This window comes from Neolamprologus multifasciatus, chromosome 16 (assembly GCF_963576455.1).
Source record: "Neolamprologus multifasciatus chromosome 16, fNeoMul1.2, whole genome shotgun sequence".
NCBI lineage: Eukaryota > Metazoa > Chordata > Actinopteri > Cichliformes > Cichlidae > Neolamprologus > Neolamprologus multifasciatus.
This window is the reverse complement of record NC_140454.1, coordinates 5,436,898-5,463,614: the sequence shown is the minus strand read 5'-3', so window position 1 is coordinate 5,463,614 and position 26,717 is coordinate 5,436,898. Positions and strand designations below refer to the sequence as shown.

Below are 26,717 nucleotides of genomic sequence, written 5' to 3'. Positions count from 1 at the left end.
GAAATATATTTTTGTTTTATTTTTGTTTATTTTATTTTTATTTGTCTTCTTCTTCATTCTGGGATTTGGATACAACGAGTAAAGTATGAATATTATACACAAAAATACACTATTACCCATTTCTTGTCTTTAAATCAAATTCAAATTTTATTTGTCACATACACAGTCATACACAGTACGATATGCAGTGAAATGCTTACACAACTGCTCGTGACCTAAAGAAAAAAGAAAAGGCTATGAATAAGATAGGAAATAAATATGAAAATGAAAAAGGGTAAATTTAACTAGGAAGGAATAAAATAAAATATAAAAGTTAAAGTTTAAAATAAAATAACTGTACAACAAAATACACAATACACAGTATAGAAATATATAAGAATGTATGAAGAAATATAAATATATATATACACACAATAACAGCAGCTGTACAATTATTAAATGGAAATGAAGAAATGTAATGTCCAGTGTTGTGCAAAGTGTCTTGTGCAGTGCAAATATGCTTAAAGTGATAAAATTAAGAAGAATTATTCTTGAATGAAAACACTGATCTGACACATGTTAAATTTAACGAATTATGTTTATTGTCCCCCCACCCCCCATCTCTCTACCCTGTGTTTTAAAAAGTGAACACAGGGTAGAGAGATGATGGTGGTGGTCAGAGGGCCCGGTGGCGCCAGTGTCCAGCAGCCTCGCCTCTGTCAGTGTGCCCCAGGGTGGCTGTGGCTACAGTGTAGCTTGCCATTGCCAGTGTGTGAATGTGTGTGTGAATGTGTGTGTGAATGGGTGAATGACTGAATGTAGTGTAAAGCGCTTTGGGGTCCTTAGGGACTGAGTAAAGCACTATATAAATGCAGGCCATTTACACTACATTCAGTCATTCACCCATTCACACAGGCCAACATGGGGTTAGTATCTTGCCCAATGATATTTGGCATGCAGCCAGGAGGCAGCCTGAGATCGAACCACCGACCTTCTGATTAGTGGTTGACCTGCTCTGCCACCTGAGCTACAGCCACCCCAGAGAAACCCCCAACAATCCCCTCTGAGCAAGCACTAGGCAACAGTGGGGAGGAAAAGCTGCCTTTAAACAGGCAGAAACCTCCGGCAGAACCAGGCTCAGGAGGGGCAGTCAACTGCCGGGACTGGTTGGGGGGTGAAGGTGAAAAAAGAAAAGGGATGAAGAAGGGAGGGGAGAAAGTAATTGATGGAGAGGTGTTTGGAGAGAAGGGGACAGAGGGCAGAGGAGAGCTGAAAATTTAGATGGAATACAGGAATTGTGTGAATTGTGTATCAATCTTGAAAGACTGGATCATTTCTTTCTTTCAAGATTAAAAAAAGTTGGTGACTAAGTATTTGGTCTGAATGGCTTGGCGATGGCTCTGCCCAGTGCACAAAAGAACCTGACAATGGCAGAACGCTTCGCTTTTGGTTTTCCCAGACGATCTTTTAAACTAGCCAAAATGCATTTTGCAGTTTCACTTTCTTGTAATTCCATTGAAACTATAACACGTTCTACAAAGCCCATGGTGTTGCAGAGGTCTTTCAGAAGTTTTTTGTCAATAGTTTTAAAAGTTTTGGGTGTAATATAAATCTCTTCATCCTCCAGTTCTGCCCATACATAGTCCAAGAGCCAAGTGAGGATGTGACTTGGGTCTTGATATGTGCACGGCATGTTTGCCTCTTTAAAGGTTGTAGAGATGAGCTTGTGCAGGATGAGCTGAAGCTTTGCTTTTTTTTCTGCTTTTCTGGCTTTACAATAAAACTCTGCCACTGGGCTGGGTTTTATATTTTCTGTGGTAACTGATGGCAGTGATAACATGCGTTCCTGCTTATCTAATAGAGCCAGTATGACTCTTTGGCTATGGCTCTCTGCCTGGATATTTAACCACCATCTGTATAGTCCCAAGAAGCGCCTTGCTATAGCTCGCAGATCATTATGCAGAATATTCTGTCTTTCTGCCGTGACGACTTGCTCTGGGACAATTTCAGGTCCCGTGCCTTCCGAGGTATATTGGTGCAGAATATCTGTAAGTAATTCTGTAGACACCACTAATTTACCCTGTGAAAGGATTTCCTTGTTTGTAATTACAGAGTTGACATCTTCAACCAGTTTCTGCACTGACTCACTGCTTTTAGCAGCAGGTGTGCTGTGGCATCTGCTCCACAGTTGTATGGCAGTGCGAAGAATCATTACTTTTGCAAAACGTTTTGCAAAGAATGATTTAATCTTATCGGCAGCTTTTTTCAATGACTGCAGAATCTTCCCTTTGATTTGTGCAAGACTCCAAGAACCACAGGGCCCTTCTGAAATATCTTCAACCACTGAATTAGCAAGACTGGATATAAAACTCTCATTCTCTTCAGCAATATCAGATAGAAGGGGTCTATATTTGGCAAGTTTAATCAGTTCCTCGTCAATAATCTCACTGAGTTCACTGACAGCCTCCTGGATAGTTGCATGCACAATTTTAGAGGTTTCAGTCTTTAAGCTGTCCTTGTGGCCAGTTACATGCATTTCTTGTTCTTTGCTTACAACTTTCTCTAGAACATTCTCTAGGTCTACTTTAATGTCCAGACGTTCTACCTGTGTAGAACTATGTGGTTCTTCGTCTGGACTTGTTGTCTGCCTTTTAAATGAGGGCATACAGTTTACTTTAGAACAAAACCCTCTGATCATTTGGACGGCAGAATTAACCATTTTCTCCAGTTTTTTTGGAGGAATAATGCGCTGCCTTATCCTTTCCTTCCCAGCTGACTCGCTGTCAGCAGACTTAACACTCCGTACAACCTCTTTTACCATAAGATCAGTTAGTTCCACAGAGCTGCTTGTATGGTCTCCGTCCTTGACTTGCAGAACATCTGCAAAGGCCTGAGAAAAGCTGTCAGTAAATACGGGTGACAGACCCTCCTCTGTCGCTGGAATGTTTGCTTTTTTACATGCACGTACGATTTGATTACGTGCTATTTCTATTAAGTCCACAATAAACTCGGCCAGGAGAATTTTTGTGGCAAAATCAGGATTTCCTGATCTTAGTGAATTCCACTGTTTACATGTTATCTGATCGAAAAATGACTGGATAACAGGGCGGACGATTTCCACTGTCACCTGCTTAATTTCTGTACTATTATTATTTTCAAGCATGCTGGCTATTTTTATTTGGACTATTATGGATTATTTTGACTTATCGTATCAGTAACCTTCTGAAATGTATTTCGTTTTTTTCTCCCTCGCTAAACGTGAGTTAAGTTATGTTGCGCTTTTGCTACTGAAATGGAGCTATGTTAGTCCAATTTAAGAACTTTTGAGACGCTGGGGGCGGGGCCAAATACAAAGGATCAAAGGAAGCCGTTACCGCCCATAGCAACCGTTGCTATATGACGAAACCTTTTCTTTATGTCGTTGAAACAGCAGCTGAAAAACAACACGTCACGGCGGACGGCGTATTTTAACCCTGTGTTTATCCCAGTCACGTGTGACGGACGCTCGCGGATCGCCTCGCGCTATAACAGGTCAGAGCAGGGTCGGCAAGCTGCGGCTCTTTAGTCCTTATACTGCGGCTCCACGTGGTTCGGAGAAAAAAAAAATATTTATCTGAAGTGTATTTTATTTGTGTTAGTTCTTTTTAACTTGTAGTATTAAATTGGAAGATTATTGTGATCTTGAAATCTAAAAATAAAATTATGTTATTATTTTTCATCGCTCAAAATAAGTGTCATACTCACGTAAACCATACCCGCTGAAATGCCGTGCGAGCATTTATTGAGACTTTCAACCCCAGGCATGCCAAGTGTGGATCTTCGGATCCACATACTTATGTGAGCAGCTATTCTCCACCATGAACTATGGTAAAAACAAACACCGGCCACGCCTCACAGATGACAGCTCACAGTCCTGCAAAGATGAAGTGACTTCGTACAGCCCCCATTTACAGACGCTGTGCGCAGAGGTTCAGGAGCAGAAGTCCCATTGTAAACATATCAAGGCAGACCCGACGATGTTTGCATGAACACGCTTTTCTTTTTTTGACTCAAACAGGCTCTCCTCCACACTGTCCTCATTTATTAAAGTGCTTTATAAACCAGAACAGTATGGCTAACAGCTGGCTGCTAGCCAAACAGCGAATAGCGACTTACTGCTAAAGACACAGACAGTAAAAGTGGACAGTATATACACAGTTTCTTAACAACAAACTCATTGTTGCAGCCCAAATGTGATCCCCTTAAACTGATTTTTGTCATTTTAAATTTGTAATGTTATTATTTTCCCCAGAGTTAACGATTCTGTCACTAGTTAGCTAACATAAACTAATGTCTATTAGCCACAAACAAACAAACAAACAACCACAAAGCATACTGGCAGAAGATGGGACTAAACTAAACATGTTTTTAAAACTTAAATCCAGATTTATAGATAGTGTTACATCTATGTCGGCTCAGTGGTGTAAATTAGTCTTTATATGTGTAGCATTTCATGTCCCCTATAAAGGTGTGTGTTTGCCAGTTGTTTGTTACGCTGAATGATTTGGTGCTTGGCCATTTTGAATACATGTTTTTTTGGGGGGATTTTTCTGACTTTTCAGTAATCGTTTTTGGATCAAGGCCATTGGATTAATTGATGGTATGACCCTGCCTGGTTTATGACTCTGGATACTTTGCTAAAAAGGTGCAAGAGCTAGTTGCCAACCAGCATCAAGCTGCAAAGCTAAGAGGTGCCAGAACTGACTGCTGATGGTAATAAGTATCAGTACTAACCAGTGAAACCAGTGGGGCAAAAGATGATTCCACTGGCCCTGGAAGTTGATGACATTAAAATGTTGCTTGACTTCTGAACAAAGGAATTTTATTTAACTTTTTAAACATTGTCCATGTTAATACCAGTGTACATTTTTATGTAAGATAAAAGTGTTGGTTTCATTGCTATAGCAAGAACCTGATTACAAGTTAATAAAAAGGGAGCTTCTTTAATAACCTCTAAACTTTTACAATACAACAATTACAAACTAAGCCACAATGATGTAATTGACAGGGCCATTGTGATGATTTACAAAACAGACCACATTCATTGAAGTAAAATGTGTTGCTTTCCCTATTTGTGCCCTTCTCGGTGCAGGACTATACTCTTATTGAAGATCAGCATGAAGTCGAATTGAGAGTGCATAATGCTACCAAAGACCACGAGGGCCTCTACACCTGTATTTGTACCTGGGCATACAATAATAAGGTGTACACTACGTTAGGTTCCAGGGAACTTATACTTCTAGGTGAAACTGCATTCTTTGGTGTTTAATTCTGGATACCAACACAGCACATTGCGACACCAACATAAACTTGACTATATAAGTGAAATTGTAATGGCCTGTACATTTAACATGTTTAGTAATGAGCCAGAGCTAAAGATTTGTATGTATGTCACGGGTTTTCCTGATTTTTCAAAACAATACCCATATTATAGCATACCAAATGTCCTATTAGAGGATGAAAAATGGCTCACTCTTTTTGGTTGCTTGTAGAAAAAGCCGTGCACTACGTAGAAATTTTGACCCCAGCTGATGAGTTGCAGGAGCAGTTTGCTGATGAAGGTAATAAAATCTCATCTTCATGTCAACATGTTGCTGTCATAACACTGCAAATACTTGGTTAATAACAGTGATCCTCTGAAAGTTACTCAGTTAGCACTTGGCAGGACTAAAGTTGCATCCATACAGGGAGTGACTGACTCATCACTTAAGAAGGGGGAGGTGGAGCAGTGTGTTTTTGGGGACCAGTGCCTGATGAGGAGACACCTGTCTAATGAACCTCTCCTCTGGCAGTAGGTGTGGGGGCCAGAAACAAGACAAAGCCAAAAACAGAAAGAGAGAAAGTTTGTGTGTAACGCTTTGTGTGAATAAAATTGTTTGTAAAATGCAGCCCTCTGCCCTTCCTGGGGAGAGCTCACAGTGGCAGGAGCAACTGCCACACTGGTGCCCAATGTACCTGGTGACCCAGGAAGGAGTGGCGGTTTCTCCAGCACTGTCATCTCCACTCTCTGAGGTGGTCTTATTTAAAATGACGGAGGTGGATGACCTGTAGACTTTCCTGGATGCATTTAAGGCAATGGTGCAGGCTTGCAAGTTTGCCACCTTCCGTTTAAGGGAGTGTTGCTGCAATCAGGGCTTACAGGCATCCTGTAGTGCCAGTGGAAACTAAATACAGGAATAAACATAGAATTAAGGCTGTGTTGCACCCCCTGATGTTTGGTACCGATTGGCTGGGGTTTGATAAACTGGTGGAGGTGTTATACGAGTGGCCATCGGGAAAGATTTTCAAGGCATCGTATTACTACTCCATAGCTGGTCACATGGAATATATAAAAACTCTGGAAAGAATAATGGCCCAGTTTTACTGACTGTGCATTCAGGGGAATGTGCGCCTTTGTCGTGCATCTTACCCTGTATTCCAGTGGGTTAACCCGTCCTCTTTCTTTCTTCATCCTTCCTTCTTTCCCTCCTTCTTCCCTTCCTTCTTTCCTTCCAGGCTCTGAGATTAAGCTGAATTGCTCAGTTTTGTGTGGGACTAATGTGAAACATGACTGTATTGCCAGCTGGTACATCAATGGAATTCCTTTCAAAAACAGGGATGGTTATAGTCAAACTACCAAAATGTAAGCCTCTTTTATACTTTACACAATGTACACTTAATGTTTTGCTGATCCTTTGAGTGGATTTCAACATGTAGTTTAAGGTGCTTCTAAGGTATTTTACAGAATAAGTTAACATGACCTCTTTAAGTGCTATTGTTTAAGAGTTATGTATTTCCTCTCATGCAGTGAACCTTTCTGCTGAACTTTGTCTTTGACCCTTTGTCTTCTTTAACAAAACAAACTCTTATCTTCTTTGTTAGAGCAACAGAGGTACCTTCAAAGAATACCATTGCCACTGCAATCCTCACCATTAAAAAAGTGTCTGCTAAGGATTTTCAACAGAAGTTTCAGTGTTTTGGCGAGAGCTATTACGGAACAAAGAATGCCACTTTAACTCTTAAGAGGAAAGGCCAGTCACAGGACCATTGATTGTTTTTTAGCCTTGCTAACAAAAATGTCTGTTGACTTTTAGCGAAGCATGGAAATGTTATTTTACACTATAATTTTGTGTTTCCTAGAATCCATAATTCCACTTGCCATTGGAGGAGTATGCATGTTATTCGTTGGTGTTTTTGTCGCTGTTTTGGTCAAACACTTTGCCATTGACTTAGCCCTGTTCTTCAGACCCTACTTCCCACTAAGCAGTAGCAATAAAGGTAAGAGAGTAAATATTTTTCTTGGGGGCTTTATTATCTTAGTTTTGTACCAACAGTAAAGGAATGAAGTACAATGCTAATTAGTCAGTTTCAGAGGATAGACCGAGCCAGTTTAGCTGCTACTCCTGCTCCCTGGCTTCAGTGCTATACTTTAAGGAAAACTGCACCAGTTTCACACATCCAAGACTTAAGAGAGGAAGATGTTGTGGTTATAGACCCTGAAACATTATGTCAAAACAAAAGTTACTTCCTAAAATATTCATCAGCTTGTTTGCTACAAAATAGTGGTATCCAGTGGTTTTCAATATGACAAATTAGAAATATAAGAAAAATACAAGAGTAACCAAATTGAATAACAAATAAATAAACCTGAAGTGTTCTGGTTCCTTCTGAAGGTTCAAACAACATATAAAAAATGCTGGTTCACTTTGGCTATGGTGAGAGATGGCATGACATAGACTCTATTAATCCCACACTGTGGCAATTCACATAGTTGGAGCGATAATATATGCACAGTTTTTAGCAGCCATTTATCATGTGTGCATATTCCACAGTCTCAAAACTGGTTTTGGAAAGGTTAAACCAGGCTAATATTAAGTTTCTACATTGGCCTTCCCAAAGCCTGACCTCAACCATATTGAAAATTTGTGAGTGACGCCCAAAAGCGAGATGATATCACAAATTTAAACCTACCAGTTCTGCCAAGAAGGGTGGTCAAACATCCGTCCAGAATTGAGTCAGAAACTTGTTGGGGGCTGCTAAAAGCATCTGGTCAAGGGGCATCTTACCAAATATTAGTGGTAGTATTATCATATATTTGAGCCTGTATGCATAATCTTGACTCTGCATTTGTGGGATGAATTAAAACCTGTCCTCCCAATTGTTGTTGTTTTTTTTGTATGTTTTAACTCATTAAAGATGTATGCTGTACAATTGTTCCACCCTGGAAAAAGAAAGGTTCAAAGAAGTTAAAAATTACACATTCATGTCAATGATGAGTGTTTGTAACGTCTGACCACAACTGTTCAAACACAAATGACTTATTGTGGTGACAGGGTCACTTTACATCACAATGAGCCGATAAGGAAGAAACATTAATAAAAAAAAAACTGAGAAAACCTTGTCAAAGAAAGTACATCAATTTCCACTGATTTCTTTGTTTGTTTCCCAGACACAAGTTTATATGACGCCTATGTGGTCTACCAGACACCAATGGACAAGATCACTGAGGACACACTCTCTCAGTGTATCACGCAGACTTTGCCCTCTGTCCTCGAGGATAAGTGCGGATATCAGCTCTTTATCCACGGGAGGGATGACATACCAGGGGAAGGTCAGTGTTTTATGTGCTTTAATTGTAATTTTGGACATCAACAACCAATATATGTTGTATTTGTGATTTTATTGTCTGCAGTGTTCTTTGTAGCCCAGCTTAAGTGCTAAAGGGATACCAGTGTTGTGCTGCCTAATTTAAAGAGCCATCATGTACCTGTTTTTCTTTTTGTTGTTTTTTTGTTTTTGTTGTACCACAACAGATCGTCTGGAGTTGGTGGAGAAATGCATGAATCAGAGCAGGAGGCTCATGGTCATTCTCACACCAGATCTGGGATCAGGCTCCATGACGACAGAGCGATGGCCTGCCTCACCCCAAACCTCAGTGATGGGAGGGTTTGACTGGCAGGTGAGAACTGAGACAGGGACTGCCTGGGAGTATGCTCATTGGCCTAATGACCTGTGATTGACAAATCATTATTCAAGGACTTGTAAAGCACCCAAAGTGCTCATCCAAAGGCTTTAAAATTGGACTTCACAAACCAGTGAGTGGGGTTGAGGTAGCTATGTTCATCTTTTATGCTGTCACAATCCACACATCAGAATTCTCTGGCTCACAGAAACCTGGCAGGTTTGCATACCAAGAGACTCGCATAAATACGCTTATCCAGCGTTTCCCACTTTCTCTGTCTGTCTTTCTCTGCTTTGCAGGCAACGTGAGCAGGGGCCTTTGTAGCATCTTTTTTAAATGGGGGTGGGAGTTGTGGAACCAAGAACAAGGCACACAAGGAGGTCCACAAGAAATTGTAGGGACTTGCAATATAAAGTGTGTTGAGGCAACTGTTGTTGTGATTTAACGCTATATAAATAAAATGTAATTTAATTTCACTGAAACTGGAATATTTAGTCAGAGATCAATTCAGTGCAGAATAATTTGCTGTAGAAAGCATTAGACATGGAGTGAGGACCTTGCCAACTGCTTGGCTTTCCTCCTCCTGGCTTTGTAGGAGGCGAACAGGGCAGGAGGCAGGTCCTGAGAGGAAGTACACTTGTTGCCACTGGATAATGGTTTAAGAGCCTTGGTGCTAACATCCTCTCTATCTTCTCCACAGTAGGCAAATTTGTTTTGCTTAATTATCTTTCTTTAAAATACGACTGATTTAGCCACTTCACACTTCTTTTCAATTTAATTTAATCACATACATTTTTGTTCCTTTCATATTTGTCTGTTTGAAATTTTGAGCTGGCTAATGACAAAAGTTTTCAGAATCCTGTGCAGCCCTGTGTCCCATTTCATATTTATTACATGAAAAGCTGTGTTGCACAAGTATAATTTTGTGTTGGATAACTGTTTTGCAGTGTGGAAAAAAGTATTGAAAAGTTATACTTCTACTTAATTATCTTAATGGTGCACAGGGTGTATAATCAATATAACTGCACAATATATTTTAAATACTTATAGTATACACCTATTGTGTGGAATTACACTTCAGATTCTTTTATCATTTTAAAAAATACCTACAAGTGGAATCCAAACTGTAATATTTGCATCCAAAATATAGTGGAGTAGAAGCAGAATATGGTGCAGCACTTAAATAAAGTGCAAGTAAAGTAGTCAAGTAAATATAATAAGTTATATTCCTGTACTCTAATTTATTGGTATTGCATGATGTAAGATACTGGTACTCTAGTACAATACCGTCGGTGGGAAAAGTACAATATTTTTACAGCAAATCTAAGGAAACAAGTGCACATGGGGGGAAAAAACTTCTTGTGGAGAAATGTAGCATAACCTCCACACACTGTTACCATTACATTTTTATTCAATTACAACTTTTTGGTCCTTGCAAACTTTGTCAGATACAGAGATAAAGTGTCCGTGCAAACATTTGCATCTATGTATGCATTCAGTAAGGTTCGGCCAATTAAGGATGCCTGGCTATTAGACATGTCACACAGACTGAAATATTGGAAAAGAATAAACATAATGGTAAACGGGACAATGTGTGGCTGTTATACTATATTTCTCCACAAAGACACTATTTGAAGAAACAGACATTTGAAAAAAATGTAATGATCAGATAAAAAGGAGAGATGGAGGAGAGAGGATTCCAGTGAAGATTCGCAGTGAAGGTCAAAATCAAGACACAAGAAGTGGAATCCTTCACTGCGCACATCAACGCTGTGGATAAAAACATCAAGTTCACCAGGGAAGACACAAAGGACTGTTAGGTGTTGGTGGGGTTTCTCTGGTGTGGTGTCACGGGGTCTGCTTCTGTTTTCAGCTCAGGTAGGCGGGGTGGTGTGTCACGGGATGCTGACACACCGGCGGTGCATCAGACGTCATTTGATGGAGCGTTACTTAGGAGCAGCGCGACTGACGTCTGGTGTCGGAGTATTGCCACCTCCTCGAGTGCCGGATCCATCACCCGCTTACCTGTCAGCTGTTTGTGAAGCCGCATTTCCGGGATCACTACGGAGATCATTTACAGCGTTTCTCCCACATCCCGAGAATCCCCGCCCGAGCCCGTACAGCCAGTGTGACAAATCCACCCTGCGTGCGCGGGTAACCCCTTTCCCTCCAAATACGTGTCAGCATCCTCCCCTGGTTTCCCTCTGTTTGTCCCTATGTATAATTTCATATAACTTTGACACCACAAATAAAGAGCACTCCTTGCATTTTCTGCGCTTCTGTGTGTTCTGCCATAGAGTCCGTTCACTCAGCATAACAAGGACGACTGTTTGCCTTTCCTGGACTGCGCTGTGCACATTGAAGAGAATGGCAACCTCAACATCGAAGTTTACCGGAAGCCCGCACACACGGACCAGTACATCCTCTTTGACTCCCATCACCCTCTGGAACACAAACTTGGAGTAATTAGGACCCTACACCACCGGGCAGAACATGTTCCCTCTAAGCCTGAAGGGAAAAAGAAGGAACACACACATGTAAAGGAAGCACTCAAAACGTGCGGCTATCCTAAATGGGCGTTCTTAAAGTCAGCAAAGAGGCACAGAAAAGAAGATCAGACACCAGCGAGGGAGGATAAGAAGGACAGACGCAACAACATTGTCATCCCCTATGTAGCCGGTGTATCAGAGAAACTCAGGAGGGTTTTCTCCAAGCATGACATCCCGGTGTACTTCAGACCCAGCAACACACTCAGACAAAAACTGGTTCACCCGAAAGACAAAACGCCAAAACACAGACTTAACAATGTGGTGTATGCCGTACAGTGCAGCGAGGAATGCCCAGACCTCTACATTGGAGAGACCAAACAGCCACTTCACAAGCGCATGGCACAACACAGAAGAGCCACCTCCACAGGACAAGATTCAGCTGTCCATCTGCATCTTAAGGATAAAGGACACTATTTCAAGGATGCCAATGTTCACATTTTGGACAGAGAGGACAGATGGTTTGAAAGAGGAGTGAAAGAAGCATCTATGTCCACTGTGAGCGACCATCTTTGAACAGAGGCGGTGGTTTACGACACCAACTCTCTGCCATCTATAATCCAGTTTTGAGATCCCTTCCCAGACGCCTTAACGCCCACTCACACCCTGGGCCATCTGACCTCAGGAATTCGCATGATAAGGTGGGGCCAGGTTTCACAATGAACTCACCCGAAACTCTGGCTGATTGGGACCCACACCCAGTTCCACACCTTGGCTCAGGCGATTAGAGGATCATCAGGGGGTCCTTTTGTCCCTCTGCGGGGGGAAACTCCCACCAGGTTTATATCTGGGACTCTCCACCATTTGACCTTAGAACTGAAGAAGCTTCTCGGATGAGAGGTGAAACGTCTTCAAGTAACTTAAAGAAGTCCAGACGCTTTTCTTTGCAAGCTCCTTTGACTACGATGACCTGGATGACTGAGAACCTTCACAGACTTAAATAGGACTAACATAGCTCCATTTCTGTAGCAAAAGCGCAACATAACTTAACTCACGTTTAGCGAGGGAGAAAAAAACGAAATACATTTCAGAAGGTTACTGATACGATAAGTCAAAATAACCCATAATAGTCCAAATAAAAATAGCCAGCATGCTTGAAAATACTAATAGTACAGAAATTAAGCAAGTGACAGTGGAAATCGTCCGCCCTGTTATCCAGTCATTTTTCGATCAGATAACATGTAAACAGTGGAATTCACTAAGATCAGGAAATCCTGATTTTGCCACAAAAATTCTCCTGGCCGAGTTTATTGTGGACTTAATAGAAATAGCACGTGATCAAATCGTACGTGCATGTAAAAAAGCAAACATTCCAGCGACAGAGGAGGGTCTGTCACCCGTATTTACTGACAGCTTTTCTCAGGCCTTTGCAGATGTTCTGCAAGTCAAGGACGGAGACCATACAAGCAGCTCTGTGGAACTAACTGATCTTATGGTAAAAGAGGTTGTACGGAGTGTTAAGTCTGCTGACAGCGAGTCAGCTGGGAAGGAAAGGATAAGGCAGCGCATTATTCCTCCAAAAAAACTGGAGAAAATGGTTAATTCTGCCGTCCAAATGATCAGAGGGTTTTGTTCTAAAGTAAACTGTATGCCCTCATTTAAAAGGCAGACAACAAGTCCAGACGAAGAACCACATAGTTCTACACAGGTAGAACGTCTGGACATTAAAGTAGACCTAGAGAATGTTCTAGAGAAAGTTGTAGGCAAAGAACAAGAAATGCATGTAACTGGCCACAAGGACAGCTTAAAGACTGAAACCTCTAAAATTGTGCATGCAACTATCCAGGAGGCTGTCAGTGAACTCAGTGAGATTATTGACGAGGAACTGATTAAACTTGCCAAATATAGACCCCTTCTATCTGATATTGCTGAAGAGAATGAGAGTTTTATATCCAGTCTTGCTAATTCAGTGGTTGAAGATATTTCAGAAGGGCCCTGTGGTTCTTGGAGTCTTGCACAAATCAAAGAGAAGATTCTGCAGTCATTGAAAAAAGCTGCCGATAAGATTAAATCATTCTTTGCAAAACGTTTTGCAAAAGTAATGATTCTTCGCACTGCCATACAACTGTGGAGCAGATGCCACAGCACACCCTCTGCTAAAAGCAGTGAGTCAGTGCAGAAACTGGTTGAAGATGTCAACTCTGTAATTACAAACAAAGAAATCCTTTCACAGGGTAAATTAGTGGTGTCTACAGAATTACTTACAGATATTCTGCACCAATATACCTCGGAAGGCACGGGACCTGAAATTGTCCCAGAGCAAGTCGTCACGGCAGAAAGACAGAATATTCTGCATAATGATCTGCGAGCTATAGCAAGGCGCTTCTTGGGACTATACAGATGGTGGTTAAATATCCAGGCAGAGAGCCATAGCCAAAGAGTCATACTGGCTCTATTAGATAAGCAGGAACGCATGTTATCACTGCCATCAGTTACCACAGAAAATATAAAACCCAGCCCAGTGGCAGAGTTTTATTGTAAAGCCAGAAAAGCAGAAAAAAAAGCAAAGCTTCAGCTCATCCTGCACAAGCTCATCTCTACAACCTTTAAAGAGGCAAACGTGCCGTGCACATATCAAGACCCAAGTCACATCCTCACTTGGCTCTTGGACTATGTATGGGCAGAACTGGAGGATGAAGAGATTTATATTACACCCAAAACGTTTAAAACTATTGACAAAAAACTTCTGAAAGACCTCTGCAACACCATGGGCTTTGTAGAACGTGTTATAGTTTCAATGGAATTACAAGAAAGTGAAACTGCAAAATGCATTTTGGCTAGTTTAAAAGATCGTCTGGGAAAACCAAAAGCGAAGCGTTTTGCCATTGTCAGGTTCTTTTGCGCACTGGGCAGAGCCATCGCCAAGCCATTCAGACCAAATACTTAGTCACCAACTTTTTTTAATCTTGAAAGAAAGAAATGATCCAGTCTTTCAAGATCGATACACAATTCACACAATTCCTGTATTCCATCTAAATTTTCAGCTCTCCTCTGCCCTCTGTCCCCTTCTCCCCAAACACCTCTCCATCAATTACTTTCTCCCCTCCCTTCTTCATCCCTTTTCTTTTTTCACCTTCACCCCCAACCAGTCCCGGCAGTTGACTGCCCCTCCTGAGCCTGGTTCTGCCGGAGGTTTCTGCCTGTTTAAAGGCAGTTTTTCCTCCCCACTGTTGCCTAGTGCTTGCTCAGAGGGGATTGTTGGGGGTTTCTCTGGGGTGGCTGTAGCTCAGGTGGCAGAGCAGGTCAACCACTAATCAGAAGGTCGGTAAGGTCGGTGGTTCGATCCCACGCTGCCTCCTGGCTGCAAGCCAAATATCCTTGGGCAAGATACTAACCCCATGTTGGCCTACTGGTGGTGGTCAGAGGGCCCGGTGGCGCCAGTGTCTGGCAGCCTCGCCTCTGTCAGTGCGCCCCAGGGCAGCTATGGCTACAATGTAGCTTGCCATTGCCAGTGTGTGAATGGGTGAATGACTGAACGTAGTGTATTTATATAGCGCTTTACTCAGTCCCTAAGGACCCCAAAGCGCTTTACACTACATTCAGTCATTCACCCATTCACACACACTGGCAATGGCAAGCTACGTTGTAGCCACAGCTGCCCTGGGGCGCACTGACAGAGGCGAGGCTGCCGGACACTGGCGCCACCGGGCCCTCTGACCACCACCATCATCTCCCTACCCTGTGTTCACTTTATAAAACACAGGGTAGAGAGATGGGGGGTGGGGACGGACGGACGGACAATAAACATAATTCGTTAAATTTAACATGTGTCAGATCAGTGTCTTCATTCAAGAATAATTCATCTTAATTTTATCACTTTAAGCATATTTGCACTGCACAAGACACTTTGCACAACACTGGACATTATGTTTCTTCATTTCCATTTAATAATTGTACAGCTGCTTTTATTGTGTGTATATATATATTTATATTTCTTCATACATTCTTATATATTTCTATACTGTGTATTGTGTATTTTGTTGTACAGTTATTTTATTTTCAACTTTAATTTATATATTTTATCTTATTCTTTCCCAGTTAAATTTACCCTTTTTTATTTTCATATTTATTTCCTATCTTATTCATAGCCTTTTCTTTTTTCTTTAGGTCACGAGCAGTTGTGTAAGCATTTCACTGCATATCGTACTGTGTATGACTGTGTATGTGACAAATAAAATTTGAATTTGATTTAAAAACAAGAAATGGGTAATAGTGTATTTTTGTGTATAATATTCATACTTTACTCGTTGTATCCAAATCCCAGAAGGAAGAAGAAGACAAATTAAAAAAAAACTAAAAACAAAAATAAAACAAAAATATATTTCTCTTTCTTCCCAGGTCAGTTTTGGTTTTAAATCCTGATTTGTATCAACTACCAGTTAACCCATATTAGTTCCTTTCATGTTAAGTTTCTTTTAGTTGTTCTAACTCTCTGATCAATATAAGTCCACTCACTTCCAAAGCAATGGCACTTTTGCACAGCACTGCATGTATGGCATCAAGATATAATTGAAACCCACTGACCCTGGGAGTTGTCTGGCTTTTTAATGGATGGTTTTAACACCATTCAATACATCTGCAAGTTACATCGGGTGCAGACATTCATGTTCCCTCCATTATTCATCATCACCTTTGTCACTAGTTTACTTGCAGTTATTTTTATTCATTAAATTAAGCAAAAAACTAGACTAACCAACTAATCTAAAACTAAGAAACACTAAAATATTACCTTAAATTTGAAAACCGGTTGAAAAAATATCCCCATTCAAAAATGTCAATTGACAATCACATTGGCTTAGATCATTTGAAAATTTTGCATAAACAGGAGTGAGAAGCAGCAATTTTCAGTCGGTTTGTTCGCAGCAGTTGTTTTCTCAACCTTCAAATGTTCGACCAGAGAAACATTTGAAACATTTACAGAACAAAATTAAACAAACTGAAGAAGAGAAGCTTCAACTAGAGGAGAAGAGCAGACAATGGAATAGAAGCAGAAAATAAACACTTGGAAGAAAGACAAGACCAACAAACTAAGAATATGCAACACCAGCAGAGGCGTAATTTCCAGGGAGGTTAGGGGCATTATGACCCCCCCAATAATCAGACCCAACCAATATAACCCCCCCTAATAAAATTAGGAATTATCTTGCATAAATAGGCTGTTAATTTTCTTTACTCACTTCAGGTATTACCAGCAAAATAGTTGCAGGTTTAATCATCTGGGAATTCACCCAGATTTATTTATTTAGACAGAGATCTTGACCCCCCTGATGTTCAGCACAAAGTTACGCCGATGAACACCAGCCTGACATAAACATTATTAATAAAATTATATGTGGTTTTGAAAAAAGTTCACTAATATTAAACATTTAGCAACAGCAACGTAGTCACAATGTGACTTACGTGACTTCTGTGGTTTGCATGCAGCAGTCACCTTTTATGGTTCTGTTGTCCCCTCCCCCCATCTCTTTACCCTGTGCTCTTAAAAGTGAACACAGGGTAAAGAAACTTTTGACGAACACGCAGTAACAGTGATATTTGTCTCCCTCTACTGGATAAACACTTTGTAACTTTAACATGTTAAGGACAGAGCAGAAACCATCCACCCCCTCTTTAATATTTGTGGAATTTATTCCACCCATAGGCAGTTTTTTACTTTGATGTTGTTGACATTAATTTCATGTTTTTATCGGCTTTTGAAATGGATAAAAATAAAAAACAGTAGCTTTAAACAATAATTAAATCTTTTCGATGATAGACTTTAGCTTATCCAGGAATTGAAATGCCTTTTCTAAACTTCTCAACACGTCACCCACATTATGTTAATAAAAAGGTTCAAGCTAACAAATAAATTAGTAAAACATTAACCATAAATTAATGGAGCTGAAAGGAAAAATTCAAAATGAAATTCAAAATATTCAATTGTGCACCAACTATTCAACTATGTGTAACTGCTGTTACTGCTTGTTTGCTTACTTACACCAAAATAAAGTTGATGGTCATTATGTACAAAGCCATATGGAGTGACAAGCATGTGAACAATTAAATACAAATACTTTTATTACATAAAAGAAAAGAAAAATAAATTCTTTGGTTTTCTCAAAAGGTGGGAAATTACCGTTTTAGGAGCCAAAACAAGAAAAACAACTTAGCTCAATAAAATAACATCACAGAATAGAATGACTTTAAAATAAATACTTTGGTACCCAGTAGTGACAATGGCTGTATCCCAATTCAGGGTCTGCAGCCTTTTTTTTTTTTTCTTTCAATACGCTTTATTGACAAAGCACAAAATACAGATATACAAATACAAAATAGCAAACACAATGTCAGGGGGTTCATATAAAAAAACAAAATAGACACAGTCTATTAAAGAATCACATGACATTGAACAGGGAACATAAGTTTATGGTTTTGACAGCTTTTAGATTTTGAGAATGTTGTACGGTTTTAACATATTGTTTGGTTTCATTTAAAAAGCACTGAAAGGATGGTTTTGCGTTAGAAAATTTCAACTTATGTATATGAAATTTAGCCAATAATATCAATAAATTAATCAAATAAAATTCTTTTGCCCTGTGCATGGGGTACTTAAAGAAACCAAACAATATTTTCTCGTAACAAAGAGAGAACTCAGAAAAGATAAAGGAAACAACAAAAACACAAAATTCTTGCCAGAAGAGATGACCAAAATAAATGAGAAATATCTTCCTTCACACAATTACAAAATGTACAGTTAATATCAATGTCCTTTTTATAACGTACAAGAAAAGATCTGGTTGGGTAAAAACGATTAATAACTTTAAAAGATATTTCCTTTACTTTGTTATTTAATAGAAATTTCGATGGTAAGGTCCAAATCTTCTCCCATTCCAGGTCCTGGTATAAGTTATTCCAGTAGGCGACAGCCGTTGGGACACAAGTTCTGTCTTTTTGAAACAGAGTTCGTATTTCGCGGTTGTTTTTTCTCTTTGCAGAGGGGAAACACACCTGACCGACATAAGTAACAGCAGGATCCAGTGGTAAAGGGGTCAAATCACTAACAACAAGATTTCTAAACAACATTAAGACCCCAGCAGGGATAGCATCAAACACTATGGCATATTCCTTTGGTGGAACAGGAAGACCATATGTATTCAAAAATTCTGAGTAAGAGAGTAAACCTCCAACTGGATTTATAAGTTGTGCAACACGATGAATCCCATTATCAAACCAATTACTTAAAAACAAAGACTTATGTTTGTATAAATTGTCTCTATTGTTCCAAATATAGTATCTATGTGGAGAAAAGTTGTGTTTATAAATCAATGACCAGGAAAGAAGCATTTGTTTATGAAAGTTGGATAGTTTTAAAGGGATTTTATCGATATTGTAATTACAAAGCAAAAGAAACTTAAGACCACCAATTTTTGAGAAAATATTATTGGGAATAAAGTTCCAAATTGAGATTGGGTTCCTGAAAAATAGTTTAATCCAGTTTATTTTAAACACATTGTTTAATGAGGAGAGGTCAAGAAAGTTTACTCCACCATGTTGGTATGAGTTGGATAAAACTGATCTTTTAATATAATGAATTCTATTCTTCCATATGAAATTATAAATAAGTCTGTCAATATCTGCCAGGGTTTCTTTATTTACATCAAGAGACAAAGCAGCATAAGTTAGACGAGATAAACCCTCTGCTTTCGTGAGTAAAACTCTCCCTTTAATGGATAAATCCCGCTGCAGCCAAGCATTTAGCTTTTTTTGTGTTTTGTCCAAAATTGGAGTGAAATTAAGGGAGCACCTGGTGGATTGATTTTTATTAATGACTATACCAAGGTAAGTGACAGACTCTTTCACTGGGATGCCAGCAATAGATAGACTGGTACAATTTCTAAGGGCAAGCAGTTCACATTTGCCAATGTTTAGGTAGAGTCCTGAAGCTAAAGAAAAGGCATTAATTGTGTTAATAGCCATCTGCACCTGTGAAGCATTTTTTAAAAAGAGAGTGGTATCATCAGCAAGTTGACTAATGAATATTTCTTCATCCGCAATTGTTATACCTTTCAGGACTGTGTTTAATATAATCAGAGAGGAGTTGAGCACAAATGAGAAATAAGTATGGGGAGATGGGGCAGCCTTGCCTGATACCGCGGTTCAAGTTAAATAGTTAGTTTTAATATTACTCTTATAGGGCTTTGGAGTTGACGTCACGCCGCAATGCATTGTGGGAGCGCTGCAAAATTTTCGGGGTCTACGAATCAAAACAAACTTACTGTGTTGGAACGACAACGACAAGAAACATGCTTAAAAGCAGCTCAAAAGAAAACGGACGGTATAGAGACCGATTGCGTCCAGAGGCGAAGCAGCGGTACTTGAAAAAAATAGAGTGCATCGCAAATCTGGACCCATATGAAATACGGCAGTGGAGTAAAGACCCAGACGACTTACCCCCGATATCTTCATGTATGTTGTTTGTGGAGTAAGCACTTACACTGCGAACCAGTTTCGTAATTACAAGTCACTGGAGGCGCACATCCAATTTACTAACGGCTGGGTGCAAGATTTGGCCTTTTTCAAGCCGCCAAACTCTGAGTTCGTCATTCATACCAACGTAAGTCAGCTGGAGTGCATCGAGTGAAATAGCCATTGTCCACCCCCCACCATAATTAATGTTATACATTTATCATTGAACTGCTAAAATATCGTTATCATATTATGTGCCCATAATTGTAAAGTAGATGCAAATTAACACATTGATAATCGGGCAAATTATTAACGCCAATTTGTGTCCTCCCTGTCTCATTTCATTTATTGTCTTTACATCAACCTTGTCCTTGTATGTTACAGGTACTGCACTCCCAAAGATTGAATGAACCTGCATTACGACCATGGGTAATTGTAAGCACCACGGGGAAGGTCGAAGCCGCACACTGCATCTGTATGGCCGGAGTTGCTGAGACCTGCACCCATGTCGCTGCACTTCTGTTTAAAGTGGAGGCAACAGTGAGGATCCGTGGCACAAAGACAGTCACAGATGAACCAGCCTACTGGGTTTTGCCAGGGAATACAACCAAGACACAGCCAGAGGTTGGCCATAACATTAGTGATGTGCGATACCACTGATTTCCTTTCCGATCCGATACCAAGTAATATTCAGGGTGGTATCGACGATACTGATCCGATACTGATACTTTGTACAAAAACATCTTTTATTTATTGTATCTCAAATTATAGCATCATAAGGATTACAGGACATCAGATTACTTGTTCTTATCACTTAATAATGTAGGGTTCATCATATAGAAATAAAAAAAACTGAAGTTGTGCCTATTTGAACACCTTGCCTGCCTGCAGCACTAAAGGACTCCGTGAGAGACGTCTGTCTCACCCTAGCAGCACCTGTCCCTCTCCTCTTCAGTTCACCTCAACATACGCTCGTCATATTCTGTGATATGATTTACTTTGAGGTGTTTGACAAGGTTAGTGATGTTGCCACAACCATACATGCCAACCCTCCCGATTTTTCCGGGAGAATACCGAATTTCAGTGCCCCTCCGGAAAATTTCCGGAGCCACCATTCTCCCGAATTTCTCCCGATTTTCCACCCGGACAACAAAATTGAAAAACCATATTGCAGAATTCATAGCGAGGCCCAGCCAATTCCAGTTTCCAACAATGGCGGCAGCTACTTAGTTTTAATATTACTCTTATTTCTCTTTCTGGGTCGCAAAAAAACTTTTAACATATTTTCAGGTGAGAATGTAGCTGTGTAAACTTCAAATATCTGAGCCGACACATCGTCTTCAAACCCCTGCGGTCTTTCACTACTCGGGTTAAACATGATATATAAGTCACTTTGATAACTTAAAAATGTTACTGTTTGGCTTTTTCAGTGTTTTATTTGTTCGTGACTAAATCGGTTTGGCTGAGATTTAAGTTATTAGATTAGATTAAATTAAATGTAACTTTATTAATCCCTCGGGAGGGTTCCTCCGGGGTTTTCACACAGCTGAATAAACGTCAGACAGAAAACTGATTAAACAGAAGAGTTTACGTCAGTGCCCGGTTATATGTTAGATAGCAAGGAGCAGACAGCAGAGTTTCACTCCACCGAGGGAGCTCGTGACGTACTACCCGGCTTTCTTTAGACCGCGAAGGCCGGGTCCTCAGGGGGAAGCAGCCTGTGAATTTGGACACCCCCGCTGTTTCCGGGCCAGCCAATAATAATGGTGACATTTAACGTATTTTATCCGATAAATAAACCCTGTAAAATGTATCCCCCCATGTATCCAGCCCTTTTGAATGTCTCCCTAGTATGGCCACAACACCTCACTTTTGGAGCACTTTTTTGCCACATGTATTGCAAACCACGTCTCAGCTGTTTGTGGAGGTAAAATAAGTCCGCACACGACGCTCAGCCATTGTTGTGAGTGCGCGGGCCAAGGGGCTGCGAGACATTTATACAGCCGTATTTCCCACATGACTATGAAAGGCGGAAGAGGAAGTAGTTCCTTTGAATGTAGACAATCTGAATGTTATAGTTTCTTTCCACTGTATTCCTGTTAATGATAAACTACAAATTTACTCTAAATTACTAAAATATCGATATTTTAATGTGAGAATCGATTCTAGAACATAAATGACTGGTATCGGAGGAATCGATATTTCAGGATCGATCCGCACACCACTACATAACATTGACTTTACATCTTCAGCAGCACAAAAAAAGACTCTTGATGAAAATATAAACGGACCGTCTGTGGTGAAAGGCAGAAGAAGCCGTCCTTCAAAAAGAAAGATTCCTTCTGCTACGTTTGAGGAGTTGTCACCAGTGTTAGACACACTTCAAAAACACAATAAAGCAGTGTGTTTGACTGGATTGGAGAAATACTACACATCACACACTGTACAGTCATCCACATTACCACTGTCTCTGGCGTGTTTGCACAACACAGGTGCACAGTAGTGATGGGTCGGTTCCGAACGAAATGGCTCTTAGAGCCGGGTCTTTGACGTGAACGACGCGAGCCGGCTCCTTATCGCAAGCCGTGGGTTGTTTTTTCTTTCTCTCACCCTCTCTCACACTTTTTTCCGCTTCACTCAGCATGCGAGCCTTGTGCTTTACGCTGGGAAGAGGGGGGAAGGGCGGTAGTTACACTCAGTAGCACAGGAACAGAGCAGGAGGGAGAGAGAGAGAGAGAGTAAGAGCCAGGGACAACAACGTCACATTAGAAAGGTATAGTAATCATCCACAACTATTTTCAGTTGCAGATGATAAAGGATTCAGAAAATTTATTCATGCAAGCCCATACGACAGAGAATATGGATGTTCTTTTTGTTTTCATATTTTAATTTATATTTAATTGTGTTGTGGTTTGCAGTGTTTTGTGTTGTTTCACTTTTAATTTGTAAAAGGAAAAAGCTGAAAATTTAAATAGTTAAAAGTTGAAATGTGAATAGTTGATTTTTATATTATATGATTTATTTATTACATTTTATGTGGAGTGAATAAATAAAAGTATATTTACGGTGGCCCCTACAGACAAAGCACATACGAACTTCAAATCACGTATGAACTCCAAAACACGTAAAAACACGTACAAACTCCAAAACACGTTAAAACACGTAAAAACTCCAAAACACGTAAAAACACGTACAAACTCCAAAGCACGTACAAACTCCAAAACACGTTAAAACATGTACAAACTCCAAAGCACGTACAAACTCCAAAACACGTTAAAACACGTAAAAACTCCAAAACACGTAAAAACACGTACAAACTCCAAAACACGTAAGAACTCCAAAACACGTAAAAACACGTACAAACTCCAAAGCACGTACAAACTCCAAAACACGTTAAAACACGTAAAAACTCCAAAACACGTAAAAACTCCAAAACACGTAAAAACTCGTGTGGCGTGTGTGTTAATAACGTGTAAATGAACATTTTTTTAAATTATTTGACTATATATGAATGCTTATGTATAAATACATAAACAATACACATATGCTTTCATGCTTTCAATTGTGTAATTTAAGTGATCTAGTAGCTCTAAACATTAAACATTTAGTTCACTAAATGTTTAATATTAGTGAACTTTTTTCAAAACCACATATAATTTCATTAATAATGTTTATGTCAGGCTGGTGTTCATCGGCATAACTTTGTGCTGAACATCGGGGGGGGTCAAGATCTCTGTCTAAATAAATAAATCTGGGTGAATTCCCAGATGATTAAACATGCAGCAACTATTTTGCTGGTAATACCTGAAGTGAGTAAAGAAAATTAACAGCCTATTTATGCAAGATAATTCATAATTTTATTATGGGGGGGTTATATTGGTTGGGTCTGATTATTGGGGGGGTCATAATGCCCCTAACCCCCCTTGAAATTACGTCTCTGCTGGTGTTTCATATTCTTAGTTTGTTGGTCTTGTCTTTCTTCCAAGTGTTTATTTTCTGCTTCTGTTCCATTGTCTGCTCTTCTCCTCTAGTTGAAGCTTCTCTTCTTCAGTTTGTTTAATTTTGTTCTGTAAACGTTTCAAATGTTTCTCTGGTCGAACATTTGAAGGCTGAGAAAACAACTGCTGCGAACAAACCGACTGAAAATTGCTGCTTCTCACTCCTGTTTATGCAAAATTTTCAAATGATCTAAGATTCTAAAGGCGTCCTTGTGACATCATCACTCCCTAAACCAATGTGATTGTCAATTGACATTTTTGAATGGGGATAGTTTTTTCAACCGGTTTTCAAATTAAAGGTCATATTTTAGTGTTTCTTAGTTTTAGATTAGTTGGTTAGTCAAGTTTTTTGCTTAATTTAATGAATAAAAATAACTGCAAGCAAACTAGTGACAAAGATGATGATGAATAATGGAGGGAACATGAATGTCTGCACCCGATGTAACTTGCAGATGTATTGAATGGTGTTAAAACCATCCATTAAAAAGCCAGACAACTCCCAGAGTCAGTGGGTTTCAATTATATCTTGATGCCATACATGCAGTGCTGTGAAAAAGTGCCATTGCTTTGGAACTAAGTGGACTTATATTAATCAGAAAGTTAGAACAACTAAAAGAAACTTAACATGAAAGGAACTAATATGGGTTAACTGGTAGTTGATACAAATCAGGATTTAAAACCAAAACTGACCTGGGAAGAAAGAGAAAAATATTTTTGTTTTATTTTTGTTTATTTTATTTTTATTTGTCTTCTTCTTCATTCTGGGATTTGGATACAACGAGTAAAGTATGAATATTATACACAAAAATACACTATTACCCATTTCTTGTCTTTAAATCAAATTCAAATTTTATTTGTCACATACACAGTCATACACAGTACGATATGCAGTGAAATGCTTACACAACTGCTCGTGACCTAAAGAAAAAAGAAAAGGCTATGAATAAGATAGGAAATAAATATGAAAATTAAAAAGGGTAAATTTAACTAGGAAGGAATAAAATAAAATATAAAAGTTAAAGTTTAAAATAAAATAACTGTACAACAAAATACACAATACACAGTATAGAAATATATAAGAATGTATGAAGAAATATAAATATATATATACACACAATAACAGCAGCTGTACAATTATTAAATGGAAATGAAGAAATGTAATGTCCAGTGTTGTGCAAAGTGTCTTGTGCAGTGCAAATATGCTTAAAGTGATAAAATTAAGAAGAATTATTCTTGAATGAAAACACTGATCTGACACATGTTAAATTTAACGAATTATGTTTATTGTCCCCCCACCCCCCATCTCTCTACCCTGTGTTTTAAAAAGTGAACACAGGGTAGAGAGATGATGGTGGTGGTCAGAGGGCCCGGTGGCGCCAGTGTCCAGCAGCCTCGCCTCTGTCAGTGTGCCCCAGGGTGGCTGTGGCTACAGTGTAGCTTGCCATTGCCAGTGTGTGAATGTGTGTGTGAATGGGTGAATGACTGAATGTAGTGTAAAGCGCTTTGGGATCCTTAGGGACTGAGTAAAGCGCTATATAAATGCAGGCCATTTACATTACATTCAGTCATTCACCCATTCACACAGGCCAACATGGGGTTAGTATCTTGCCCAAGGATATTTGGCATGCAGCCAGGAGGCAGCCTGGGATCAAACCACCGACCTTCTGATTAGTGGTTGACCTGCTCTGCCACCTGAGCTACAGCCACCCCAGAGAAACCCCCAACAATCCCCTCTGAGCAAGCACTAGGCAACAGTGGGGAGGAAAAGCTGCCTTTAAACAGGCAGAAACCTCCGGCAGAACCAGGCTCAGGAGGGGCAGTCAACTGCCGGGACTGGTTGGGGGGTGAAGGTGAAAAAAGAAAAGGGATGAAGAAGGGAGGGGAGAAAGTAATTGATGGAGAGGTGTTTGGAGAGAAGGGGACAGAGGGCAGAGGAGAGCTGAAAATTTAGATGGAACACAGGAATTGTGTGAATTGTGTATCAATCTTGAAAGACTGGATCATTTCTTTCTTTCAAGATTAAAAAAAGTTGGTGACTAAGTATTTGGTCTGAATGGCTTGGCGATGGCTCTGCCCAGTGCGCAAAAGAACCTGACAATGGCAAAACGCTTCGCTTTTGGTTTTCCCAGACGATCTTTTAAACTAGCCAAAATGCATTTTGCAGTTTCACTTTCTTGTAATTCCATTGAAACTATAACACGTTCTACAAAGCCCATGGTGTTGCAGAGGTCTTTCAGAAGTTTTTTGTCAATAGTTTTAAACGTTTTGGGTGTAATATAAATCTCTTCATCCTCCAGTTCTGCCCATACATAGTCCAAGAGCCAAGTGAGGATGTGACTTGGGTCTTGATATGTGCACGGCACGTTTGCCTCTTTAAAGGTTGTAGAGATGAGCTTGTGCAGGATGAGCTGAAGCTTTGCTTTTTTTTCTGCTTTTCTGGCTTTACAATAAAACTCTGCCACTGGGCTGGGTTTTATATTTTCTGTGGTAACTGATGGCAGTGATAACATGCGTTCCTGCTTATCTAATAGAGCCAGTATGACTCTTTGGCTATGGCTCTCTGCCTGGATATTTAACCACCATCTGTATAGTCCCAAGAAGCGCCTTGCTATAGCTCGCAGATCATTATGCAGAATATTCTGTCTTTCTGCCGTGACGACTTGCTCTGGGACAATTTCAGGTCCCGTGCCTTCCGAGGTATATTGGTGCAGAATATCTGTAAGTAATTCTGTAGACACCACTAATTTACCCTGTGAAAGGATTTCCTTG

General features: G+C 39.9%; 1 protein-coding gene and 1 long non-coding RNA gene across 2 annotated transcripts in view; one reads left to right on the top strand and one right to left on the bottom strand.

The window, feature by feature from the left end:
- Positions 1-26,717, bottom strand: part of LOC146500090 (uncharacterized) — a 193,876-nt gene that overhangs the window by 97,201 nt on the left and 69,958 nt on the right. The window lies entirely within an intron of this gene.
- LOC146500095 (interleukin-1 receptor-like 2) lies at positions 3,185-11,274 on the top strand. The gene is made up of 5 exons (XM_085135808.1): positions 3,185-5,261; positions 5,511-5,579; positions 6,514-7,275; positions 8,447-8,608; positions 8,811-11,274. The coding sequence occupies exons 3-5, from the start codon at positions 7,098-7,100 to the stop codon at positions 9,011-9,013; spliced, it is 543 nt and encodes a 180-aa protein (XP_084991934.1). The 5' UTR covers positions 3,185-5,261; positions 5,511-5,579; positions 6,514-7,097; the 3' UTR covers positions 9,014-11,274.

Coding starts and splice junctions, on each gene's coding strand:
- LOC146500095 (XM_085135808.1), top strand. CDS start 7,098: ATGGAAATGTTATTTTACACTATAATTTTGTGTTTCCTAGAATCCATA. Junction 7,276..8,446: donor ACTAAGCAGTAGCAATAAAG/GTAAGAGAGTAA, acceptor TTTGTTTCCCAG/ACACAAGTTTATATGACGCC. Junction 8,609..8,810: donor GGATGACATACCAGGGGAAG/GTCAGTGTTTTA, acceptor GTACCACAACAG/ATCGTCTGGAGTTGGTGGAG.